This window comes from Erinaceus europaeus, chromosome X (assembly GCF_950295315.1).
Source record: "Erinaceus europaeus chromosome X, mEriEur2.1, whole genome shotgun sequence".
Lineage (NCBI taxonomy): Eukaryota > Metazoa > Chordata > Mammalia > Eulipotyphla > Erinaceidae > Erinaceus > Erinaceus europaeus.
In genome coordinates this window covers 1,943,025-1,964,520 of record NC_080185.1, presented here as the reverse complement: position 1 = coordinate 1,964,520, position 21,496 = coordinate 1,943,025, and the positions used below count along the sequence as shown (strand labels likewise).

Here is a 21,496-nt window from a genome sequence, read left to right as displayed (position 1 = left end):
TTAACCTGTGGCTGGCTTCTAGAAGCTTCCAGCTCCTTGCCCCTGCTGGTGCTGTCTGGGCCAGAGGGTGGGCAAGCCTGCTCCTACTGGGCTAGCCTCTGTCAGCAGGGGCCAGCGCCTGGTTGGGTACATCCCGGATGTCCTCAGGTGGGTACCACTCTGACTGGCAGCAGCGCACAGGACACCCATGTCACAAGACCCAAGGCCCTGGAGCCCCAATAGGTAATTCCTCTCCCACTACAAAGAAGGACGCAGAGCCAGTTGCTGAGTAAAAAGGCAGCTTGCTTTATTGGGACACCGATGCTGGCAAGGGCAGCCTGTCTGCCTGCAGTGTGGGCCTCTCTGAACGGATGGTCCCTGCCTCTCACTTGGTTCTGCTGCTCTCACTACCCATGCGCCTTGGCTCCTGAGCCCATCCCCACTCAGCACCAGCTCAGGAGAGAGGCCCTCTCACAGTCCTTGGGCCCGGCTCACCTCTCCCTAGGTTCCTGGGTGTGTCTCTCCAACTGCAGGCCCGCACCTGGGGTGGAGGCCAGCAGGGAAGCTGCTTCCTATTCCTCCCTCTCCCCGCCCTTTCCCTCCCTCCCCCAGCCCTCCCTCTCCTCCCCCCACCCTCCTTCCCAGCCATCACTCAGGACCCCACCTTGGTCAGGCTGCCTGAAGGGCTACCAGCCCCCCAGCAGGTCCACAAAACAGAAACCACGACGGGCAAGCACAGAAAGCAAAACAGCACAGAAATCAGGGGCGCCTTTGTCTTCAGATAATAACCAAGGCGTGGGGGAGGGAGGGAGGGAGGCGGCTGCGTCCCGGCAGGACATTATTGTGCTTGGACGGTCCGTCTGCACATCTTCCTTGTCAGTCCCCAGTCCTCGAGCTGAGAGGGCCTGGAGGCACGTGGGCTCGAGTGGCATCTGCAGGCACTCAGCTGGAGGGCGCTCCGTGCCAGCCGGCGACTCGGTACTGTCCACAGGGAGAGAAGGAAGCAGGCGCCGTTAGGGAAGTGGCCCTCCTCTGGGACTTCCCACTGCAGGTCCTGCGCGCGCCGCGCGCGCGCACACACAAACACACTGGGTCTAGGGGGCAGGAAGGGGCGCCGGGCGGGAGGCTCCCAGTGGCTCAGACGGTGGTGACGGAGAGCAGCGGGTTGTAGACGCGCTTGCCATCAGCCGAGCGCGTGCCATGCGCCAGCATCTCCTGGATGGTGATCCAGTTGTCCAGGATCTTCTTGTTCCGCTTCTTCATGGTCTTGCGGTGGCTCAGGGCGATGATGTTGAGCTCGGCCCTGCTGTCGCCGTGCTGCTCCCGCAGACACTCTAGCCGGCTCTGCATCATGAACTCGCGCCGCCTGCGCTGCTCGCGCGCGCGAATCAGGTGCTGCTTGCGCTCTTCCTTGCTCCAGTAGCGGCCCATCTTCATCTCGCTCACCGCGTCGTCGTCAGTGGTCATGCCGCTGCGCTCCTCGCGGATCTTCAGCGCTCGCGCCTTCAGGAGGCGGTCGCGCACCGGCCTCTTGGCCACGTAGCGGGTCCCGTCGCTGCGCACCTTCACCTTCCACTCCATGCGGGGCGCCTCGCCGGCTACTGCGCCCCCAACCCGAGGACCACCCGCCAGGCCCAGCGGCCGGGGGCCCAGTTCGTCCAGGCCGCGCGGCGCCGCCAGCTGCATGCAGCTGTGGTAGTGCGCGCCCTCCTGGCCCTGGCCTCGGGGGCGCCTCGACAGGTATGGGCTGCCTTCGGGACCCACACGTTCCAGGCTGGCCCCGGTAGCCCCCGTCTTGGGGCTGCGCCGGACTCGCTCCTCCGAGTGTTGTCTCCGGCCCCCATCGGGATCGCGGGACAGGGAGCGGAACTTGGCGGGGCTCCCGGGTGGAGGGGTCGCCTTGGGGGGGGCAGCAGCGGCCGCAGGGGGCCCGCAGGGGGTCCGGTTCAAGTTGGAGTTGCCCGCGGCGGCCGCCCGCCGCAGGGGGCTGTCGGACAGGGGCTCGGCCAGCAGCGGGGTGCTGCGGCAGCTCTCCCCAGTGTTGTAGGCACTGGTGCTGTCCTTGTCCGACTTCTCGGGTAGCTCGGAAATGTCGGACAGCTCGTGCTTCTTGGGCTCTCCGGCGCCCGGCTCGTACAGGCTCTCCTCTTCCAGCAGCCAGGCCTTAAGGCAGCGCTCCCGCAGCTGCTGCATCTTCTGCGCGCGCAGGATGTTGCGGCACTTGAACTCCAGGTGGCGCAGCTCCTCCTCCAGCATGGCCATCTCGTGGCCCAGGCTCTCGTTGCGGTTCACGTCCAGGGCGCCGGTGCTGCCCGCCGCACGGGGGAAGAGCAGTCCCAGCGGGTTGCCGTTCTCCAGGTGGCACTTGATCTCCAGCAGCTCCCGGTAGCGCTCGTACTCCTCGTCAGTGAGGCCCGGCACGTCGGCGGCCAGGCCCGCGCCCTCAGCGAGCAGGGACTCCATGCTGAAGTGCAGGTCTCGGGCCTGTGGCGCGTCGCCTTGCAGGCTGAACTTGCGCAGCGTGCCAGGCGTGTTGGTGGTGCTCGGGAGTTCGTCACCCAGCAGGTCGTGCTCGGAGCTTTCCTCGTTGCGGGTGCTCTCATCGGTGCGGCCCACCCCGCTGTCCAGCTCTTGGCTGTTGCTCAGGCCGGGGCCCGAGGTAGGGACCCCCTTCTCCTCCTCAGTACCGGGCTGTGGGGGACACATGACCCCCACTCAGTCTGGTCCCCACGGGCAGCATGGCAGGAGGGGGTCAATGTCACACCTACCTGCAGCCCTGTGCCCCTCGGGTCCCCCTTCCTCATTCCTCACCTGCTGGGCAGGGGGCGACTTCAGCTTCCGTGAACGCAGCTCCCCCTCATTCTCAGAGCCAAAGTCATCCAGGAAGTCATCCCGGTCACTGTCCTTCCAGCGCTTGGCCAACTGCAAAGACAGGCCCATCTGTCCCCACTGCCGGAAGAGCTCCTGACAGGACCCTCGGCCACCTGGGCCCTGGGTTCCCGCCCACCTACCCATGGGCAGGCCACGCCTCTGCCAGGACCGGGGAGCGGGATTTGGGGGTGGCACACACACCTGGCTCTCGGGTCGGGCCACCAGAAGAGAGATGTTGGTGTTCTCCTCCTGGCTCAGGATGGCCACTGCCTCCTCCCGGTTCTGCACGTCCACCCCGTTAATCTGTGGCATGCCAAGGAGGACAGTGAGGGCGTGCGGCTGGCTCTGCAGCAGCCCCTGGTAGGGAAAGGCCCGTAGGGCACTGCAGGTGGGACGGGGCTCCCGTCCTGGCCACAGCAGCAGGCTGACAGGCAGGTTCGGGGCGCACCAGCACGGCTCACCTGCACTATGCGGTCTCCCTCGCGGATCCGGCCATCTTTGGCTGCAATGCTGTTGGGGTTCACCTGCAAGGCATGCACACGCCCATGGACACTCATGTACCACCTCCCCAACAGCCTGCACTCAGGGCCCTCCCAAGGCACTGCAGGCTCCCTGCCAGCCCTTCTTCAGCAGCTCTCAGCTTCGGGAAGGAACAAGGGTCCCAGCCAGCGTAGCCCCTCCCCGAACACAAGCCACCACTGACCAGGGAAAACTCCCCCAGTTGGCATGCTGCTCTGACACGGCATGCACCCGCACCCCCCCCCCCAGCCAGGCTGAAAGCACCGGCGGGGCCAACAGGAAGGACAGGCACAGTGACAAGGCCGGAGGGCAGGAATCTGCTGGGCTGAGGGAGGGCAGCAAGGGAGGGCTGAGCACAAGCGTCCTGGACACGTGCCAAGCTGCCGGCTCCCTGGCCTCACCACTGGGAAACTACCTTATCCCTGAGTGAGCACCGGCACCAGCGAGGCTGTGGAGCAAGGACAGTGAGGTGGCTGGCTCCGTGTGCCAACCTGACTCCAAGGCCCTGCTCGATGGGCATTGCTAGGAAGACTGGGAAAGCTGCACAGGCCTCGTGCCTCTTATTTATTGGACAGAGAGATTAAGAGGGAAGTGGGACCGAGAGAGAGAGAGAGAGAGGGAGAGAGGGAGAGAGAGAGAGAGAGAGAAGGAGAGACACCTGCAGGTGGGGACTGGGGGCCTGAACCTGGGTCCTAGTGCATGGTAGCATGTGCACTCTACCAGGTGTACCACCACACGGCCCCCGGGCCTCGTACCTCTCCAACATAGATGCCCAGGTCCTCCTCGTCGTCTGTGCGGTAGCACACCATCAGGCCCAGCTTGTCTCGGTGGCTGGTCTTATACAGCTCCACCTCCTGCCGAGAGGGCCGGGGAGCGAGGCAGAACGCCCTGTGAGGTCTGAGCCCAGAGACCTGCAGCAGCTCCCCTCCCCCACGCAGCAGTCAGGGCACTCTGGCCAGCCCCACCTCGTGCACACATGTGTAATGGGGTCCCCACCGGAACAGGCCTGAGACACACACAGGACGCACAGGACAAGGACATGCGTAGGACACGGACTCACCGACACACTGACCGCCGGCCTCACCCGTGCCCACCCGACTCAGCCCAGCCTGGCCCCTGAGCCTAAGATGCTCCCTGCAGCTGGAGGGCCTGAGGCCTGGCACTCGCACTTGGGGTGGCAGGGGCGGGCCAGGCAGGGCTGCAGCTGGCGGGCCAGGGTGCTTCCATCTGCAGTGCACCCTCCCTGGCCTGGCCCAGCCGCCCAGCTCACCTCATACTCCAGCTCGTCCATACGGTCTGCCTCCTGCGGGCCGCCCTCCATGAACTCCGCCGGGTCATAATACTCATGGCTGATGGGGGGGCTGCCCAGGAGAAGGGGGTCAGGTGTGCCATCCCAGCTCGCAGGCTGGCTGGTTCCAGCACAGTTGGCGTGGAGCCCTTCTCTGGGCCCCCTCCTTTGCAGACCCTCTCTTCTGTGTCACATGCGGCCACAAAGACTAAGAGATGTTTCTCAAAGGGCAGAGTGTGGGGTTCACATGGAGGCCCCAGGCTTGCCTGTTCCCATCTCCCCCAAACTCACCCTGCTTGCTGAAATCCAGGTACCCCTCCCCTCCTGCCACAGCTGCCCACCCCCACACTGGCCCACTCATGCAGCGCCCCGAGGAGTTATCCAGGCCCCAGACAGGACTGCGAGTGTCAGGGCACCAGGGGACCCACTCTACCTCCTGGCCAGAGGCCAAGCTTGCTGCTGGAGGGAAGCCCAGGTCTAGACTGGCCGAGTGACCACGGGCAGATGAGAAAGAGAGGCCCCTCTGTCGAGTGGGGCCAAAGGAAGGAGCCGCAGAGATGGAAGGACAGAGATGAGAGACACAAGGATGCCGGAAGGTTCGAGATGGATGCTCGGGAGGCGATGGGCAGCAGAGGAGAAGAGAGGATGGAGGAGGAAGGACAGTGGGGGCAGGGAGGACGAGCCTCCTCCTCAGCTCTGGCGTGAGATGCACCAGGAGCTGACGGGCCTTGCACTGCCCGGGGAGCACTGAGCCCCCGGGGGCCACAGTCAGCTCCGGAGGCCAGGAGGGCAGGCCAGTCGGGGTGTCCCTCCGCACAGTGTCGGGCGGGCACGGCCCCGGGTGACCTGTCCTCGCTGGAGGCAGGGCCCGGGGCCCTCCTGAGGACGACTCACAGCTCAGACAGGACGTACGGCTCCAGGATGACCATGGGCGGGGTGGGCGGGCGCAGCTTGCCCAGCGCCATGATATGCTCGAAGGTGATGTCGGTCTGCGTGCCGCTGTCCACCAACTGCAGGTCATGGCAGGAGCTGTCCCCCCGGAGGCGGGGGCTGCGTCTCAGCACCTGGATCACCAGGGGCTCCTTGGAGGAGCGCAGGGCCTCCAGGGTTTGCTCCTGAGACAGCTTGGAGAGCTCCTTCCCGTTCACCTGCGGCAGAGACACGCTCCCGTGAGGCCAGCTCAGGCACAAGCCACTCCTCAGTCTGCCTGAGCACACTGGCTCCGGGGCCAGCCTGGCACACCTGTCCTCTCGCGGGGGCGGGGTGCTCAGAGCGGGACCACCTCCGACAGCTAGGCAGGAGGACCAATGTCCCCCTCCTCGAGGGCAGTCGCCAGCAAGTGGGTTCTGGGACAGGGGCTAGAAACTGAGAAGACAAGATGTGGAGGGTGGGGACAGAGGCCTGAAGACAGTGAGGGGCTTCCCCAGAGAGAACAGGTCACACAAAGCCACCTGACCCCACATAGCAGCCAAGAGCTGGCAAGGAAATGGCCCTTCTTATACCCTGGCACTTCCTGGGTGTTCCAGGTGTGAAGGCCCGCCTCAGCCCCAGTTTCAGAGATGAGAGAGCCAAGGCTGAGCAAGGGAGTAGAGCGAGTCAAGGCACACAGGATGGAGACCCGGGGCTGAGAAGCAGGACAGCAGGGACCACCGGTGGAGGCGACACACGACTGGGGGACTGTTCTAAGATCAGGAATGAGCAAGTCCAGGGGACGGGACTGGCCTGGGGCAGCAAAGGGGCTGCAGGCTGGCCCAGTACAATCTCTCCTCTCTGCTATAGACGCTGCCCGCTAGGCTCATCCTAGGGGCAGAAAGAAGAGCAAGGAGACAAATGAGGAGCGGAGGCCCAACTGTGGGGTTAGGAAAGAGTTTATGAGGTGTGAGTCAGGAGGGCTGGACTAGGTCCTAAGTCTGGAGCACATGTGAGTGGTGCCAGCCCGAAGTGACCACCTCGAGGGCAAGCACCAAAACAGGCAGGGGTGGGCCACACCTAAGATGGGACAAGGAGGGCTCCCAGATGGGCCCCACAGGGACAAGGACACACGGGCACAGATGGACGTGAATGAGAGCCCCTTTCGCTGGGCTAGGCTGGGCTGTCTCCCCCAGGATGTGTTCTCAAGGCTTCTAGGGTTTGTCAGCCAGATCACTACAGCCTGGGTGTCACACCACGAAGACTGGGCTTGTGGCTGGCTGGGAGTCCACATGGCCCAGGTCAGTTCCTTGCTGCTGCACGTGTCCTTGTGGCTGGCCACTTCAGCTTTCATTGCCCGCTCCCCAGATCGTGCCCTGGTTGGAAAGACACTTCTCTAACCACTTGTCTATTACACAAAAGACACGGGCTCATTGTGGGGCGCTTAGAAAATCCAGCAAAGCATAAGGAAGAAATCCCGCAGGCCCAGGACCTCGGGGATACAGACTCTTTCCTGATAAGGTCCTGGAGTGTGGGCTCTGCCCCTTCTGTCCATCACTGAGATGAGATGGTTTTGAACTTGGTCTCACTGTGAAGACATGTGTCTGTGCAGTACACACACACACACACACACACACACACACACACACATGCACATACACACGCATGCACAGATGCACTCTCTGGTTATTATGTCAGAGAACATTTCTGCTGGGAGCTGTTAGATCCAGGAGTGAGGGAAACCATTTCCAACAAGAAGAAGGGTGCTGAGACCAGGTTATACAGGTGTGCAGGGGGGGGCTGGGGGACAGTCCCTGGAGTGGCCACAGGGGGCATGTGGGAGAAGGTAGGGCAGCATGGGACAGGGCTGGCATGCAGGGAGAGGCAGAAAGCCTTGAGGTCCCTGGCAGGCCCCGGGATCTGTGGCCGTGGCAAGATTTCCTTTTAATTATCTTTATTTATTTACTTATTTATTTATTTGGCTAGAGACAGCCAGAAATCGAGAGGGAAGAGGGTGACAGAGAGGGAGAGCGACAGAGAGACACCTGCGGCACAGCTTTCCCCCTGCAGGTGGGGGCCGGGGGCTTGAACCCGGGTGTTTGCACACTGTAACATGTGCGCTCAACCAGGTGCGCCACCACCCGGCTCCTAAGTGGCAAGGTCTTATAGCTCACCAAATCATAGGAAATACAAAGGCCAGAAGGGCAGCTGGGTGTGGTGCACCCTGTTGAACACACACGCTACCCTGCACAAAGATCTAGGTTCAGGCACCTATTCCCCACCTACTGCAGAGAAACTTTGCAAGCTGTGAAGCAGGTCTACAGGACTCTCTCTTTCTCCCCTTCCCTCTCAGTTCCTCTCTGTCTCTATCAAATAAATAACAAACAAACAAACAAAAGAGTGGGGGGGGCGGAGGCAAGAAATACTCCAGGTTCCAGAGTGGCCTCGCAGGGCTTCCACAATAGGCCTCAGCACCTCCCCAGGGAGGAGACACCCCCCAAAACTCCTGGGAAGGACAAGGATCAGGCAGTGGGGCATTCAGGTGAAGACCAAGAGCAGAAGACCCGTCCTTCTCCCAGAATCCTTACTGCAGAGGCGTTGCTATGGAAACAGGGCCCAGACAGTAGGAGGGAGCAGAGGGCGCCTGCTGCTGCCACCGCAGTCACCCCACCGCCACAGCCGCCAGGGGATGGGCGCAGGCAGCAGCTCACTGCAGGCCATCATAGTGAAGCCTGTGCCAGCCCGGGCGCCACAGCTCCAGGGTCCCTAAAGCCAAGGGGAATGGGTGTGAGTAGACTAGAAGAAGCCCCTCTGCAGGGACCAGGGAACCCACAAGATGGAAAGTGGGGGGCGAAGGGTAAAGCAGCACCACTGGGGGGTGTTTGATCCGGCAGCCAGCCCTCACCCCGTAGGCTGCGGGAATCCACGGCCTCAGGCTGCCTGTCCCCGGCTCCGGTGCAGCACAGGGTTGAAGCCTCAGTTGCTGCCAAGCCTCCTGCAAACCTCACCGCAGGCCGGCGGCTCCTGCCCTATGACCCGGGGGCACATGCCACGGTCCCGGGCTCAGCAGCCCTTAATAGACACGAACTCGAGATGGGCCAACAAGGCTGCTGCTGAGGAGGCACCCAGGCTTAGATGCTGGGGCAGAAGAAATGCTGGCATTTCCAAACTGATCAAACGGCCCCAGGCGGTGGCTCAGTGGAGAATGAATGGGTTGGTCTCTTAAATCTGAGGGGCCGAGTTCAATCCGTAACATGACATGTGCTAGAGTGATGCTCTGGTTCTCGCCCTGCCCCCCACCCAAGAAAAATCTTCTGAATGGGCAGCCAAGAGCATATTCATAAAAAGACACATATTTGATCATGCTAAATGGAAGTCTTGCACACAACCAAAAAGAGCTCTGAAAGCAGAATAAGACAGGATGAGCAGAGAAGGTGGCGAAGCCCACCCCCGGTACACGGAGCTCCACCACGAGGAAACAGGCTGCCATAGTGACGGGGGCAAGCGCTGAGGAGGGAAGCCAAAGGTGGCTCGGCGGCGCAGCCTCTCCCTCACCACCTCGCCATGCAAGGGACCAGCCCGTGAACCCTACTGAAGCACAGTGAACAGCACCAATGGAGGTCTGGGGGGTGGGCAGTGCAGTTGGATCGATCTCTCTCTCAAAGCATAGAATAAAACCCGGGCCAGAGAGATGGCAAAGTGCAAAGCTCTGGGTTCATTCTCTAGTGTAGAAGAAGAAAAAGATAAAAGGGAGAAAATGGTTCCTGGATAGGAAATGCCCGCAGGGAGAACAGCCGAGGGCCGCACCAAGATAGAGGGGCACTTTCTGTCCCCCACGGGGTGTTAGGGGGATGAAGGCTATCACCAGTGGGGTCCACTGGCCTTGAATAATAATGGCAGTGGCTTCACAGGCAGCACCCCTATGCCTACCGTTCTTGACTGACAAGTGCCAAGCTGGCCCCCACTTCAGGAAGGAAATTGTCACGGGCAGCACCAAGGGGTAGGTCAGGCTGGCATGGGGAAGGGGCTCAGCAGGGGTGCGGGTGGGGCTGGGGAGCACTTGAGCTGAGGTAGTGAGGTGGGATGGGGGCTTGGTGGCAGCAGTGACAAGTCTGTGGCTCTACATATGAGCCTCTTCTTCCCCTCCCTCTCCCCACCAAGTGTCAGTGCCAGCCCGTGTCACTAGCCCGTCCCTCCACTCCCGGTCTCTGCTCTGGATGGGCAGCTGGAGTTCCTTGTCCCTACCACCACTCAGGCAGGTGCCCCCCCCACCATGGCAAATACGCAAGTTACACAGACACCCAGCAGAAGAGCCCGTCCCTGCCCTGGGTTCTGGAGGACGCACAAGCAGCCCGCACCCCGCATCAGGGCAGAGGCTGAGGATGGGCTATCCGATGGAGAGGTCCAGGCTAGGGAGAGGCATGGGGACCTCCGCGCTAGCCAGCCTACCCCAGAGGTGAGGAGATGGGGGCTTGGATTGGCTTCTAGGTCTGTCTCCCCACCGCCCAGGGCACCTGAGGGCAGGGGCCTGGCTCCCTGCCACACCCAGAGGGAGGCCAATGAGTAACAAATGGAGCAGACTGGCAGAAGTGACTGTTACAAAACATTCCCTGCATCTAGCGCAAGCCGTCTCCTTCGGAACACTCTAGAAGCAACCCCCTTAGCTGCCATCTTGGGGAGAGTGTGACCGGTGCCCAGAGCCTGTTAGAAAACTCTCACTATTAGACGCTTCCCTCATCAAGTGCAGGCCCGCCCCCTTCAGAACAATCCAGAAGAAATCCACACTTCACTGCTGAAGCCCCTTGAAGGGGACTGGTTCTGAGGGCTCTCATGTCTAGTGTCCGCCTGTGCTAGGCTGGGTTCCGTTCCAGCTGCAATGGCCTTTCGGCAGCTAGTCGTGTAGGTGTTGCCTGTGGCTCCATCTTCCCTCAGGGCTGGCAACTCTGACCAGGACCCAGTACAGCTGGGGGTCCTTGACTCTGGAGCGAGGGATGCGCTGTAGAAAGGCAGCCCCTCTGCCCAGGAGAGTGGATGAGCCTTCGAGGGACCCCTTGGCACAGATGTGACTACTGGCCCTGCACCTGAGCCTCAGAAACAGCCTGGAGGCCAGACTCGGGTCCACAAGAACAGGGGTTGACGCCAGGTTGGCACGGAGCCAGCCACACCTGCCTGCCCGCCCTGACACCAAGCACGCTGCCCTCCCCGGTGTGTCAGCCCTGCGCAGTGACAAGCTCCCTCGAAGGCTCTGCCAATGACAAAGTCTTCACCCCTTAGACCAAATCTGCTCTCGGTGGCCATGTCCAATGCCACAGGAACTCAGGGTGTGAGTGTGGCTAACATGCCTCTTGTGAACTTGACGTTGGCATCACTTTAAAGTGCACAAGGCAGTGCCATCTTTGTAAAATGTCCCCTCTGGCAATGCCCCCAAGAGACCCTGTGCCCTGACTCCTTGTTCACCCCAGTGTCCCCCTGTGAGCGCTCCCCACAGATCTGGACAACTCCTGCAGCAAGCTCCCACTGTCACTGTGCGCACGCAGCCATGCATGTGCTCCCACCTCTGTGAACACACTGCACACCTTCTGGTCCCAGCCCCTGCTTTCAGGTTTTACAGCGCCTACTTGGAAGGGAGACCTACTGGGCCACATGGCCAGCCCACCCTGCTCCTACAGAGAGTCAGCAGGAACTCGCCGCCGCCTGGCAAACAGTTCACACAGCAGGCAGGGGAGCGATTGTGGAAAGTGCTGTGCCAGGGAGCTGTGGAGGTGAGTTCTCTGCCTGTACTCCCCAAGCTATGGATTTTGGGGGGAATGTTTAGGGACAGAGAGCTAGCTCCCCGGGCAGGGCAAGCACCTTGCCACACACACAGCCCAGGTTCAAGTCCTGGCAACCATGTGACTGAAGATGAGCAAAGAGGGAACAGGAGGTTTCGTGCACACAAGACTCTGAGTTGGAGAAAAGTGATCATGAACTTCAACAAACAGCAAGTGTAGAAAATGCTGATCAGGGGCCAGTTAAGTACACACAGCACTAAGTGCATGGATCCAGGTTCGAGCCCTGCTCCCCACCTGTAGAAGGGAATCTTCACAAGTGGTGAAGCAGGTCTGCAGGTGTCTCTCTGTCTCTCTCCCTCTCTATCTCCCCCACCCTTCTCAATTTCTCTCTGTCCTATAAAATGGAAAAAAAAAAGGCTGCCAGGAGATTCATAGTGCTGGCACCGAGCCCCAGAGATAACCCTGGAGGCAAGAAAGAAGGAGGAGGAGGAGGAGGAGAAAGAAAGAAAGAAAGAAAGAAAGAAAATACTGATCAGCAAGACCTTAACTATGAGGGATCAGGTGGGAGCAGGCACATGGACAGAGCAGCTATGACAGGGACCCAGGTTCAAATCTCGCTTTCATAGCAGTGTACTCTGCCTGTCCAAGTAAAGGATGCACATATTTCAAGGAGCTTTCTGTAAACATCCAGAAGAAGTTCATGGCGATGTGGAGCTGTAAGAGGCCGTTTTCTCAGGAAGCAGTCCTTCCGGGTGTGCTGTCTGCAGTGAACCTCACCCAATCAGAGGGTCTCCAACTCCTGGGGCTCAGCCCTGGGTGCCAGGGCAGGGAGAGCTGTGGCAGTGCAGTCACCTCGGACTGACACCCAGAGCTGCTCTCCGCACCCGTGCTGACTGGCTGTCCCCCACAGCCTCTACTTCCAGCCCAGATGCCCCACAAAAGGCTGGGCAGTTCCCAGGGTCTGGAGTCCCAGCAGGGAAGGCCTCAGGGGCAGGAAGGACCTGCAGCCCAGGACTTCTGCCTGGATGGTAGGGAGAGGAACCCAACCCCCTTCCCACTCGCAACAGAGAGCATCCGGAAAGGCTTGACCACAGACAGAGCAGTTATGCTCCACAGATAAAGGCCGAGGTGGGTCTGAGCAGCCCACACCCCTGCCCAGGCCCCACCACTTCCCACAGGCTCCCCTCAAGATGGCGCCTACAGAAGCAGCTCTGTGAGTGACGAAGGTGTGAGGCTCATCCTGAGCAGAGGACAGGAGGCCCAGAGTGGGGGTGCAATGACAGTCCACCTAAGCACCCGTCACCATGGGGAAGAAGCAGAGTCAACAGGTCCTAGGGCTGCCCTGGGAGGAGGGTCCTTACACAGCCCACACCCCCCCTGCCCACCCAGTCCCTTGATCTATGCCAGGCCCAGAGAAGCAGCCCCTTCATAGGGTGGGGGAAGGCGGAAGTAGCAGACAGGGCTCAAATGCAGGAGTCGGGGGGAGAGGCCCTGTGGGCAGCCTGGGCCACTTTGCTGTGACCAAGATCAGGAGAGAGCAAAGAAGCATCCCAAGGCATTAGTGTGGCGTCAGAGCCTGTGCGCAGGCTTGCTCTCCCGGGCTGCTGGCCATGGTGCTCGGAGGGCAGCCTTGGTGATAAGGAACTCCTGAGACAAGGCAGTGTCGTGCTGTCTCCTGGGGCTTGTCCAGAGTGCAGAGAAGGGACAGCAGAGGGTGCTCATTCCACTCCCCGTATGAGGTGCTGCAGGGAGCCTTGAGAAGGTGGCAGGAGCTGGAGCACGCCACCCACCCCCACAACCCGGGCCGCATCGCAGGGAGCCCGTGACACCCAGCCCAGGAGGTGTCATCGGCTCAAGGGTATGGGTGCACAAGAAGCCTGTTGTGTCCCTGCTCGCTGGGAATCACCAGTGTCCCTCCCTGCCTGTGAGGGAGCTGAGGTGCGGCGGGCACGCAGTATACAAAAGTGGTCCCGGGCCAGAAGGAGCAGAGAGGGCCACTGGGAACCAGACTGCCCTGGGTTAGAGCAGGTGTCAGCAGGGGTGGCTGAGGACAGCCAGGGCTGTGCCAGCGAGTGTGCAGGATGGATACTTGAATGCATGGGACGAAGTGCCCGCAAGGTGGGGAACAGAGACATTCCTAGGCACGTGACCTGGTGCTCTCCGGGGGGGGGGGGTAGGAGTCCATTTCCCTAACCTTCATGAGAACAAGCCAAGGGAAAGGACCCCAGGCCAGAGATGATGGGCTAGGAACAAGGCACGGGGCTAGAGGAGAGTCCTGGGGGTCGGCCAGTGCAGGCTGGTGGCCATCAGAGAAGGAGAAGCGTGAGATGAGGGAACAGCAAAGTGGGCGACAAGGGTGGAAAGCAGGCATGAAACAAAAATGTGCGCCTAGGCGCTCATAGCAGGCTGGCTCACTCTAGTCACACTGTGGCAGCAAGGTAGACGTCCCCAGCAGAGACTGGGACAACAGGATGGCTTAGCTTGCAGCTGTGTGGGGACAGGGCCAGCTTAGCAGGCTCCATTGCCTTTGGGGTGATGGCATGTCTGGGCACGAGAGAGACTGAATGGACTATCACCACTAAGGAACGTGTGGCGTCACATATGTGTTATCACAGTGCAGCCCCGAGGTACAGAGGGAACACTGCGGCCCAGGCAGCCACGAAGCTGAGGGGAGGGTCCTGAGGGTGGCAGGCACACCTAGTGGCCCTGGCACTCACTCAGAGCCCCAACTCACACCCCTGAGTGTCACCTGAGCAGCCCCCCCTTTTTTTTTCACCAGAGCCCTGCTCAGCTCTGGCTTACGGTGGTGCAGGGGATTGAACCTGGGGCATTGGAACCTCAGGAATGACAGTCTCTTTGCAGAACCATTATGCTACCTACCCCCACCCTGAGCAGAACTTTTTAAGTCTGACATGGAAACAGCAGACTGTGTGTTAAGAGAGAGGCCGCTGACAACAGGGCAAGGCAGAGAGACACAGCAACTGAGCAGGGGCATGGCGGCTGCACCCCTCGATTTTTTCATCCTGCTCAGGGAGGTTGACTTCCAGAGAGAAGGAGCAAAGCTTTCCCCCAGGGCGGAGTGAAGGCACTTGTGCTCTGCAGTGGTCAGACGAACCCCAGGTGCACTTGGATTCGATAAGGGGGGCGGGTCCCAGTGAGCTGGGAACCAACAGAGCCCTAGCCTGCCTTTGGGGTGTTTGCAGACTGGGCTGAGGTTCAGCTTTTACTGGGGGCGTCCGGATTTGGCCACCACCAATGGAAGGGGTCGCAAGGGAAGCTGGTGTCGCCAAGAGCGGGGGGGGGGGGGGGGGAGGCAGGTGCCGACATGCCAGCCTGGGAGGAAACAGGAGGGACGCAGGGGGCGTTCTGGGGGCGCGGTCTCACCTGAGGGCCACGGGGGCGGGCCCTGGCGCGCTAGCCCCGCCCCCAGCCCGAAGCCGCAGACAAAGAGCCTGGCGGCAGCCTTAACATCACTGCCAGCGGGGACGGCAGCTCCCAGAGCCGGGTTCTACGCCGCGGAACGATGGACGGTCGCGAGCCTTCACCACACCCCGCTGCGGCAGCTCCCCGCCGGGGTCGTCCGACGGGAGGCCGGTGGAGGGCTTTCCCCAAGCTCTGATCAGAGTCCCCAGGAAGCAGAGCCAAGAGGGAGCTCCCTGAGAGAGTCTGTCTTCCTTTCCCGGTGGGCAGCTGGAAGTCTCTGTCACGCTGGGAGAGGCGACAGGGTGGGTGGAGCACAGTGGACCACTCCCAGAGAAACTGAGGCCAGGACTGCCCAGGATCCCGCGATCCCCTCTGCACTGGTACGCAGGATCACGCAGCCTGCTGTCGAGACATTTCATGGGGACGGACTAGTGTCACGGGGACCTCCAAACCCAAGGCTTGGGCACAAGTTAGAGGCCCAGAGAAGGTGGCTCTCTATTCATCTGCTGGTGCTCCCCAGCTCTGCCGGCCCTCTCCCAGGCGCCCCAGGGCTCCGGTGTTAATATAAGGAAGTGTTCTTCCTTTTTCTGGGTCAGGGGTCCAGCCAAGGCCCACACCCTGATCACATTTGGTTTTCCCGGTCCAGCTTCCTTTGGTCCAGAGTATTCCATCCCATTGGTCGACTTTCTTTTACATTCTTAGCACTGACCTCTTGGAAGGGTCCAGGACAGCTGTGGTGAAAGTCTGGATACCACAGTGAGACTTCTCCCCCGCCCACCCCCAAGCTTCTCATCTTCTCATAAGGAGTTCAGGGAGATGGGAGATGGTGGTGGCCAATCTCTCTCTGCCTCACACAGGTGCACTTCTTCCTCCTAAGGTGAGTCATTTGGGGTACAGCCTTTAGCACCTTTGCTCACAACCTTGACCCCCGACGACCTTCCTGATGGTCTCTTCCACCATGAGCCTTACTGAAATGACTTCTGGTGGGGACACAGCAAGCCTGGAGCCCCACCCCCAGCTCCCGACCCCGCCCCCCCACCCCGTGGTGTGTGCCAGACCTTGCCCTCAACAGATAGGGTTCCCTCTCCTGCAGTGCCAGGATCCGCCTCAGGCAATGTGCAGGAGTTGGTGGGGGTGAGAAGGGGGGGGTCAGTGGGTTGCAAGAGGCACGAAGAGTAGATTATGTCCCTTGGGGCCGCCCTTGGGCAGTGACCCCTGGAAATTGATTTGCTGGGTCTGAATTAGGCCTCGCCCCCTGATTTGTAACAGATTGGCTTGGGGATGGGGGGGGGGCAGGGCTGGGGCCTCCACTGACTTACTTAGAGTTCTGTGGACCAGCAGACGGACAAAGCCCAGAAGCCCCCAGTTCCAGGGGCCTCCCCCCAGGCAATCTGGACAACAACTGGCTGACCTGGAGAACTGGCACCTCACTTAACATTCGTCAAAATACTCTTCCTTAGGGCTGGAGGATGGTTCACCTGGTAAAGCGCGCACTTGACACGCGCTAGGGCCTAGGTTCGAGTCTTGGGCCACAACGTGAGAGCACCATGCAAAAGGGAAGCTTCATGGGTAGTGGAATAGTGCTGTAGTGTCTCCTCTCACCCTCTCTGGGGGCGGGGGAGTTCTCTGGGAATAATTCAGCGGGGAGCAGTGTAGCACAAAGCCCCAGAGAAGCCCTGGCAGCCTAATCTATAAAGAGGTGGAGCCTTCCGGAATCCTTCCTTTTATCCTGCCCTGACAGAAAGTACCGGGAGGGGGAGACACCTGCTTACACTGAGCATCCAACCTGTCTTTCTAGCTCCACAGCTGTGTTGCAGGGTGTCCAGGCAAGTGGGGGGAGGTACAAAGGATGACCTCCAGAGAGGGGGGCAGGCATGCCTTCTCCCTGGATCCGGAGTCCAGGAGGTGTGTGTGGTGTGCAAACTGGGTGCCCGGCAGGAGAGAATGGAGCTGGCACCCTCGGCTCACTGAGAGGCAGTGGGAGACTCTCCTGCCTGCCTCCCCTCCTGTGGAAAGGTGAGAGGGGCCTGGGGAATCTGTGGATGAAAGACAGGAGGTCTCAGCCACCAGAAGCTACAGAGTGGGTGCTACAAGGGTCTGGAAGGCTCAAAAGAGGGAAAGCCGTGAGGGCCAGTGCAGCAGAGTGGTTAGGCTGTAATGGGGTCCCGGCGTCACAGAGGGATCCAGACCACAAGCAGGGTGCCAGGCGGTGAACTCTCAAGTGGCGGCAGCAGCCTTGGGGCCGAGGCCAGGACTAGGGTGGGAGGAAGGGAGCTGGAGCTGGAGCTGGAGCTGGAGCTCTCAGGCTTGCTGAGCTGTCTTTCTCAAAGACTCGTTCCCTGATTTCCCTGATCTTAGGAGACGGTCGCCCTAGCACCACTCCAGCACGCACTGGGGGCCACCTCGGGGAGATGACACACTACACTTCAAGTGCCCATAAGGGCAAAGCAGTGCTCAGCATGGCACAGCACAGGACTTGCAGGACTGAGGCCTGGCTTCACTGCTCAGCGCCAAGAAACTCAGTGGTCCCGACAGAGCAGGCCAAGCTCACAAGGCTACCTCAGGCCACAGAAAAAGCCCCTGACAATCCAAGCTAGCCTCTGTGCTGGGGAGGTAGCTTCATGGTAACACAAGCCTCCTGTGCCTGCGGCCCCAGGCCTGGGTTCAGCCCCCTCAACCACTGCCAAAACTGAGCGGTGCTCTGCTTAAATAGGAGAGGCAGAGGGAAGGAAAGGGAGGAATCGAACTTGGAGCAGCAGCAAGACCGGAAGGGGAGCTTCTTTGATCAGAAACAAGGCAGCATGCCCACTCTCCCCACTTCTGGTCCACACAAAAAACCCAGCAGGAAGTGAAGTGCGCTGTGGCCCAGGGGTGAGTGAGGTTGCAGGGCACTGCTGCATCCAGGGACAAAGATCCGTTGCATTTCTACACAGTAACGAGGAGACGCGGGAGAAGGCCGCTCAGAAAACAGCTCTCCCAGCCAGTGGTATCACACAGAGGGAAACACTCCTGGGTAAACTTGCCACAACTACAAGACCCCAATGAAAGAAAGCAGACAGCCCATTTCATAGGGCATATGCCTCACAAGGATGTACAAATGCAGTGAAATCATCACGCAGTCCCAGCTGGCACTGACAGTCATGGAGAGACTCAAGGGACCCGGGAGAGCCAAGACCACCTTGACATGCACACTGGGAGACTCTGCACACCTGTGTGGAAACTGGCTTCACATTTCTCCAGCAAAGGTGTGCCACTCAGCTCCTGGGGCCATTAGGAAATGCAGATTCCAGGAAGGCAGAGAGCAGGTGCTGGGGAGCTGAGCTGGGGAACTGCGGGGAAAGGGAGCCCCTGACTGTGGTGGGCCTGCTGGCAGTGCTAGACCCCTCCCCTCGGTACCAGTGCTGGGCCCCCTTGAGGTGCTCGGCAGGGGCAATCAGCTATGACAGAAGCCAGCCACGTAAGCTAGTACTCTGCTTCTAATGCGTCCAGGATTCAGTGACTGACTGGGCATTTTTACACTCATGCTCACAACAGCCAGAAAAGAATGAGCCGATGTTCACAAGTGCTTTTTTTTTTTTTATGCCAGTTAAAGGACTACTACTCAGCAACACAAAGGAACTTGATAGTGAGCCCTGCTACGCTATGGCCAAGCCCTCCACACACAACAGTAAGTGAACTAAGAGAACACAGCTCCGCAGAAGAGCCCCTGTGCTATGCTACAGCTGTGTGCACTGCATGTGAAGTACAGGTGGAGGAAATGTCTGGCGCGAGCAACTTGTAGCGGCAGTGAGTGCAGAGTATGGGAGGTGCTGGTAGGTCCAGGGTTTCTTTTTCAGGTGAAAGAAGGTTCTGGCTGCACAGGTCTCTGAATCTACTGGATAGCACTGAGCTATGCACATGGTGTGGGTTGGTTTTGTGAGCCCAGGAGCCCCCGGGTGATAGGCCTGGAACTCGAGGCAGAGGCAGAGTTTTGAGGGTTCTTTCGAGGGCTCAGAAACCTGTGGGGGGGATGGGAAGAGGCTCCAGGGAGTTCTGGCACACACGCCATGGGCCGCACTGTCCCGGTGGGACCTCACTCTGCCAAGAAGCAGAGGTGCCAAGCGTGGCTATGTGTGACGACCACTCAGGAGCTAGGGGCACACACTAAGCAAGCAGAGGTCACCAGGAGCCCCAGGCCAGGGGAGGGTCCTGGGAGCTGACCAGTGACCCCACACAGAAGTGCTTTCTGATCAAAAGTCTAGGTGGGGAGAAGCTGACCCCAGCCCCCGGTCACCTGGAGGTACACATTGCCTGTTTCCTTGGCATCCAGGCCACTTTGGTCTCACCAGCTTAATGGAGTGTTCCTCTGAACCCAGCAGGCAGACCAGATCCCTCCCAGAGAAGTTACAAATGCGCAGAGCCCCGGGGATCCAGCCCAGTGGCTGGGCGTGCCTCTGAGGACGAACATTTGTTCCCCAACTTTTCCACCTAGCTTCACTTCTCACCTTCCTCCCACTTGGAGTCTCCCCCCACTGGAACACAGAGCCAAAAGGGTCACTGCAGTGTCGCCAGTGTCATCTCCCAAGCATGGCTCACTGCCAGGCAGGCAGTCCTACTCAGCACTCGGCTGAAGGCTGACAGGAAATGAAGTCTTCCTGGACCCCTCTCCCAGGAGCTGTGGGACCGCCTGCTGGAATCCCTGGGCTGTTCCACCCACTAGGGCGAAGCACAGCCACACACAGTGGCACTGGATGTCCTAGATCCCACTGCGAGTGTGTGTGTGGGGGGGGGCACAGGCAAAGGACACTTCCAGACAGTAGGGAGAAGAGAGTGGTTGTGGGGTCAGTGCAGGGATCCACCCAGAGTGTGAATATGGGGCGTCAGGCCGGGACAAGGGGACACTCTCGCCCTTCTCCTGCCACCTGCACCGTGAATCCCCACCCTCCAGCAAGGCTGCTCTGCCCAAGCCCTCTTCCCAGTCCTGAGAGACATACCCAGAGTTGGAGTCCGAGCCTGGTCTGCCCCAGCTCAGTTCCCGCTGACCTTGACCTCGGGCCACGGAGCCCTGGGCCATGTAGCACCACATCCTGGACATGGCCCTGGACAGCTGGCAGACTGCACACAGAAAATACGAAGCGCGGACAAGGGGCCTCCACGCACACACAGACGGGGCACAGGCACGCACTCACGAAGGCACACCACGCACAGGCAAGACAGCCCACTCTGGGGCCGTGGGGAGCAGGAGCCAGATTCTCCATTCCCTCAGCTGGGTGCCCAGTCAAGTCCACGCCCCCCTAGACCATCCTCCTGCTGATCCCGCCTGCATTCACTCACCCGAGGTCCCCAAGTCCTGAAAGCCTACCGTTTGGGGTCACCCGAACGCAGAGAGGGTGCCAGGGTGCTGGTCCTGCTGGCCATCAGCGGGACCCCAAGACGCCCGCGCTCCAGCAGCCCTGACCCGTGAGGACCCGGGTTTCGCCGCCCCCCCCCCCATCCCCGCCTCTTGAGCACCGAGTCCCCTCCCCTGTCCTGGCCCAGAGGGCGCGCGGGTTCAGGACCTGAGCTTGTTACTAAGCAACCTCCGTGCCCCTCTGGCCAGTCTGAGCCTCCCGGACGCCCATGCGGGCCCAGGCAGAGCCCAACTTCCCGACCTGGCTGGCAGCGGCAGCCCCGTCCAGTCCAGGAGCCCTGGGGCTGGCCCGCAGCGCTCCCGAGTGCGAGCTTTCCCACGGAGCGCCCACGCCCCACAGCCCGGAAGAGCGGGGAGGGGGCGGCTGGCAAGGCGGCCCGGTGGAGCCTCGCGGGCCGGCGCCTACCTGCAGCATCACTTTGTACTGCTCCTCCGGTTTCTGGACCACGCACATATTGCATCCCATGGTGCTGGCCGGACAGGGGCGCGGTGCGAGAGGCGCTCAGTGGCCCGCGCAAGGACCCGCGGGTCCCGGGCCGCGGGCCATAGCCTAGCGCGGGGGGCGGGGGGCACAGCCCCGAGGGAGGGGCCGCTCCACGCCCCTCGGCAGCAGTCGGCACAGGCGGAGGCCAGGCGCGGGCATGCTCCCTCGCACCCGGCCAGGGAAAAAAAGGGCAGCGGGGGATGGGCGGCGCGCCGGGCGTTGCTTGGCTACGGCCCCCTAAGAGGCGCGGGGGCGCGCTGGGCCACGGGGGCCGTCAGGGGCCTGAGGCTGCTCGCCTTCCCGCCCGCCTGGCCCGCAACTGCGGCTGCCGCCACCGGCTCCCGCCCATGGCCGCCTGCCTGGGAGCCCGGCCCCCGCGCTCCGCGCCACGGCCCGGCCCGACTGGGGAGCGGCAGCCCGCTCCAGGCCCGCCGGCCGCCTGCCTCCCGCCTCCCGCCTCCCGCCTCCCGCCTCCCGTCTCGCTAGGCCGCCGCTCTCCGGCCCGCAATCCGCCCCATCGCCAGATCGCCAGCTCCCGCCCGGGACGGCGGACACGCGCGTGCGCCTGCGGCGGCGGCGGGGGAGGGGCGCGGGCACGGGGCGCACGCGCGCGGGGAGGGGAGCTGTGGGGGGCGCAGGAGCGGCGGGGGGCTCGGGCTGGCGCGGGAGGCCGGGGCGGGGCCTGCGCGCGGATGCACCGCGGTGCCTAGCACCTCGCGGCACCCCAGGGAACTCGGGGCTCAGGGTCAGGCGAGCAGCCCCAATGCATTCCCCCACCCTCTGCCTCCCCTCCGCGGATGCTTCTCTCCTGCAACTCAGGGGTCCCCACGCTGTCGTTGAAATGGACACCTTTGTTCAGAGAA

The 21,496-nt window shown here is 61.4% G+C and overlaps 1 protein-coding gene across 11 annotated transcripts; it reads right to left on the bottom strand.

The window, feature by feature from the left end:
- Window positions 1-265: 265 nt before the first annotated feature.
- Window positions 266-21,181, bottom strand: PDZD4 (PDZ domain containing 4). 11 transcript variants are annotated; one of them, XM_060183194.1, is made up of 10 exons: window positions 20,556-21,181; window positions 5,900-6,022; window positions 5,552-5,805; window positions 4,640-4,730; window positions 4,125-4,223; window positions 3,785-3,817; window positions 3,312-3,374; window positions 3,052-3,153; window positions 2,791-2,901; window positions 266-2,670 (listed from the first exon to the last, which is right to left on the bottom strand). In XM_060183194.1, the coding sequence occupies exons 1-10, from the start codon at window positions 20,613-20,615 to the stop codon at window positions 1,117-1,119; spliced, it is 2,490 nt and encodes an 829-aa protein (XP_060039177.1). In that variant the 5' UTR covers window positions 20,616-21,181; the 3' UTR covers window positions 266-1,116. The 11 variants fall into 11 exon arrangements, with proteins under 11 accessions (XP_060039177.1, XP_060039178.1, XP_060039179.1 ...); XM_060183195.1 differs by having other exon boundaries at window positions 5,570-5,805; XM_060183196.1 differs by lacking the exon at window positions 3,785-3,817.
- Window positions 21,182-21,496: the final 315 nt, after the last annotated feature.

Excerpts from the sequence above, each read along its gene's own strand:
- PDZD4 (XM_060183194.1), bottom strand. The coding sequence starts at position 20,615 with ATGGGATGCAATATGTGCGTGGTCCAGAAACCGGAGGAGCAGTACAAA. Across the intron at positions 3,375-3,784 it reads GGTGCTCACTCAGGGATAAG|GTGAACCCCAACAGCATTGC; the intron begins GTAGTTTCCCAG and ends CATGCCTTGCAG. Across the intron at positions 2,671-2,790 it reads AGTCGCCCCCTGCCCAGCAG|CCCGGTACTGAGGAGGAGAA; the intron begins GTGAGGAATGAG and ends TGTCCCCCACAG.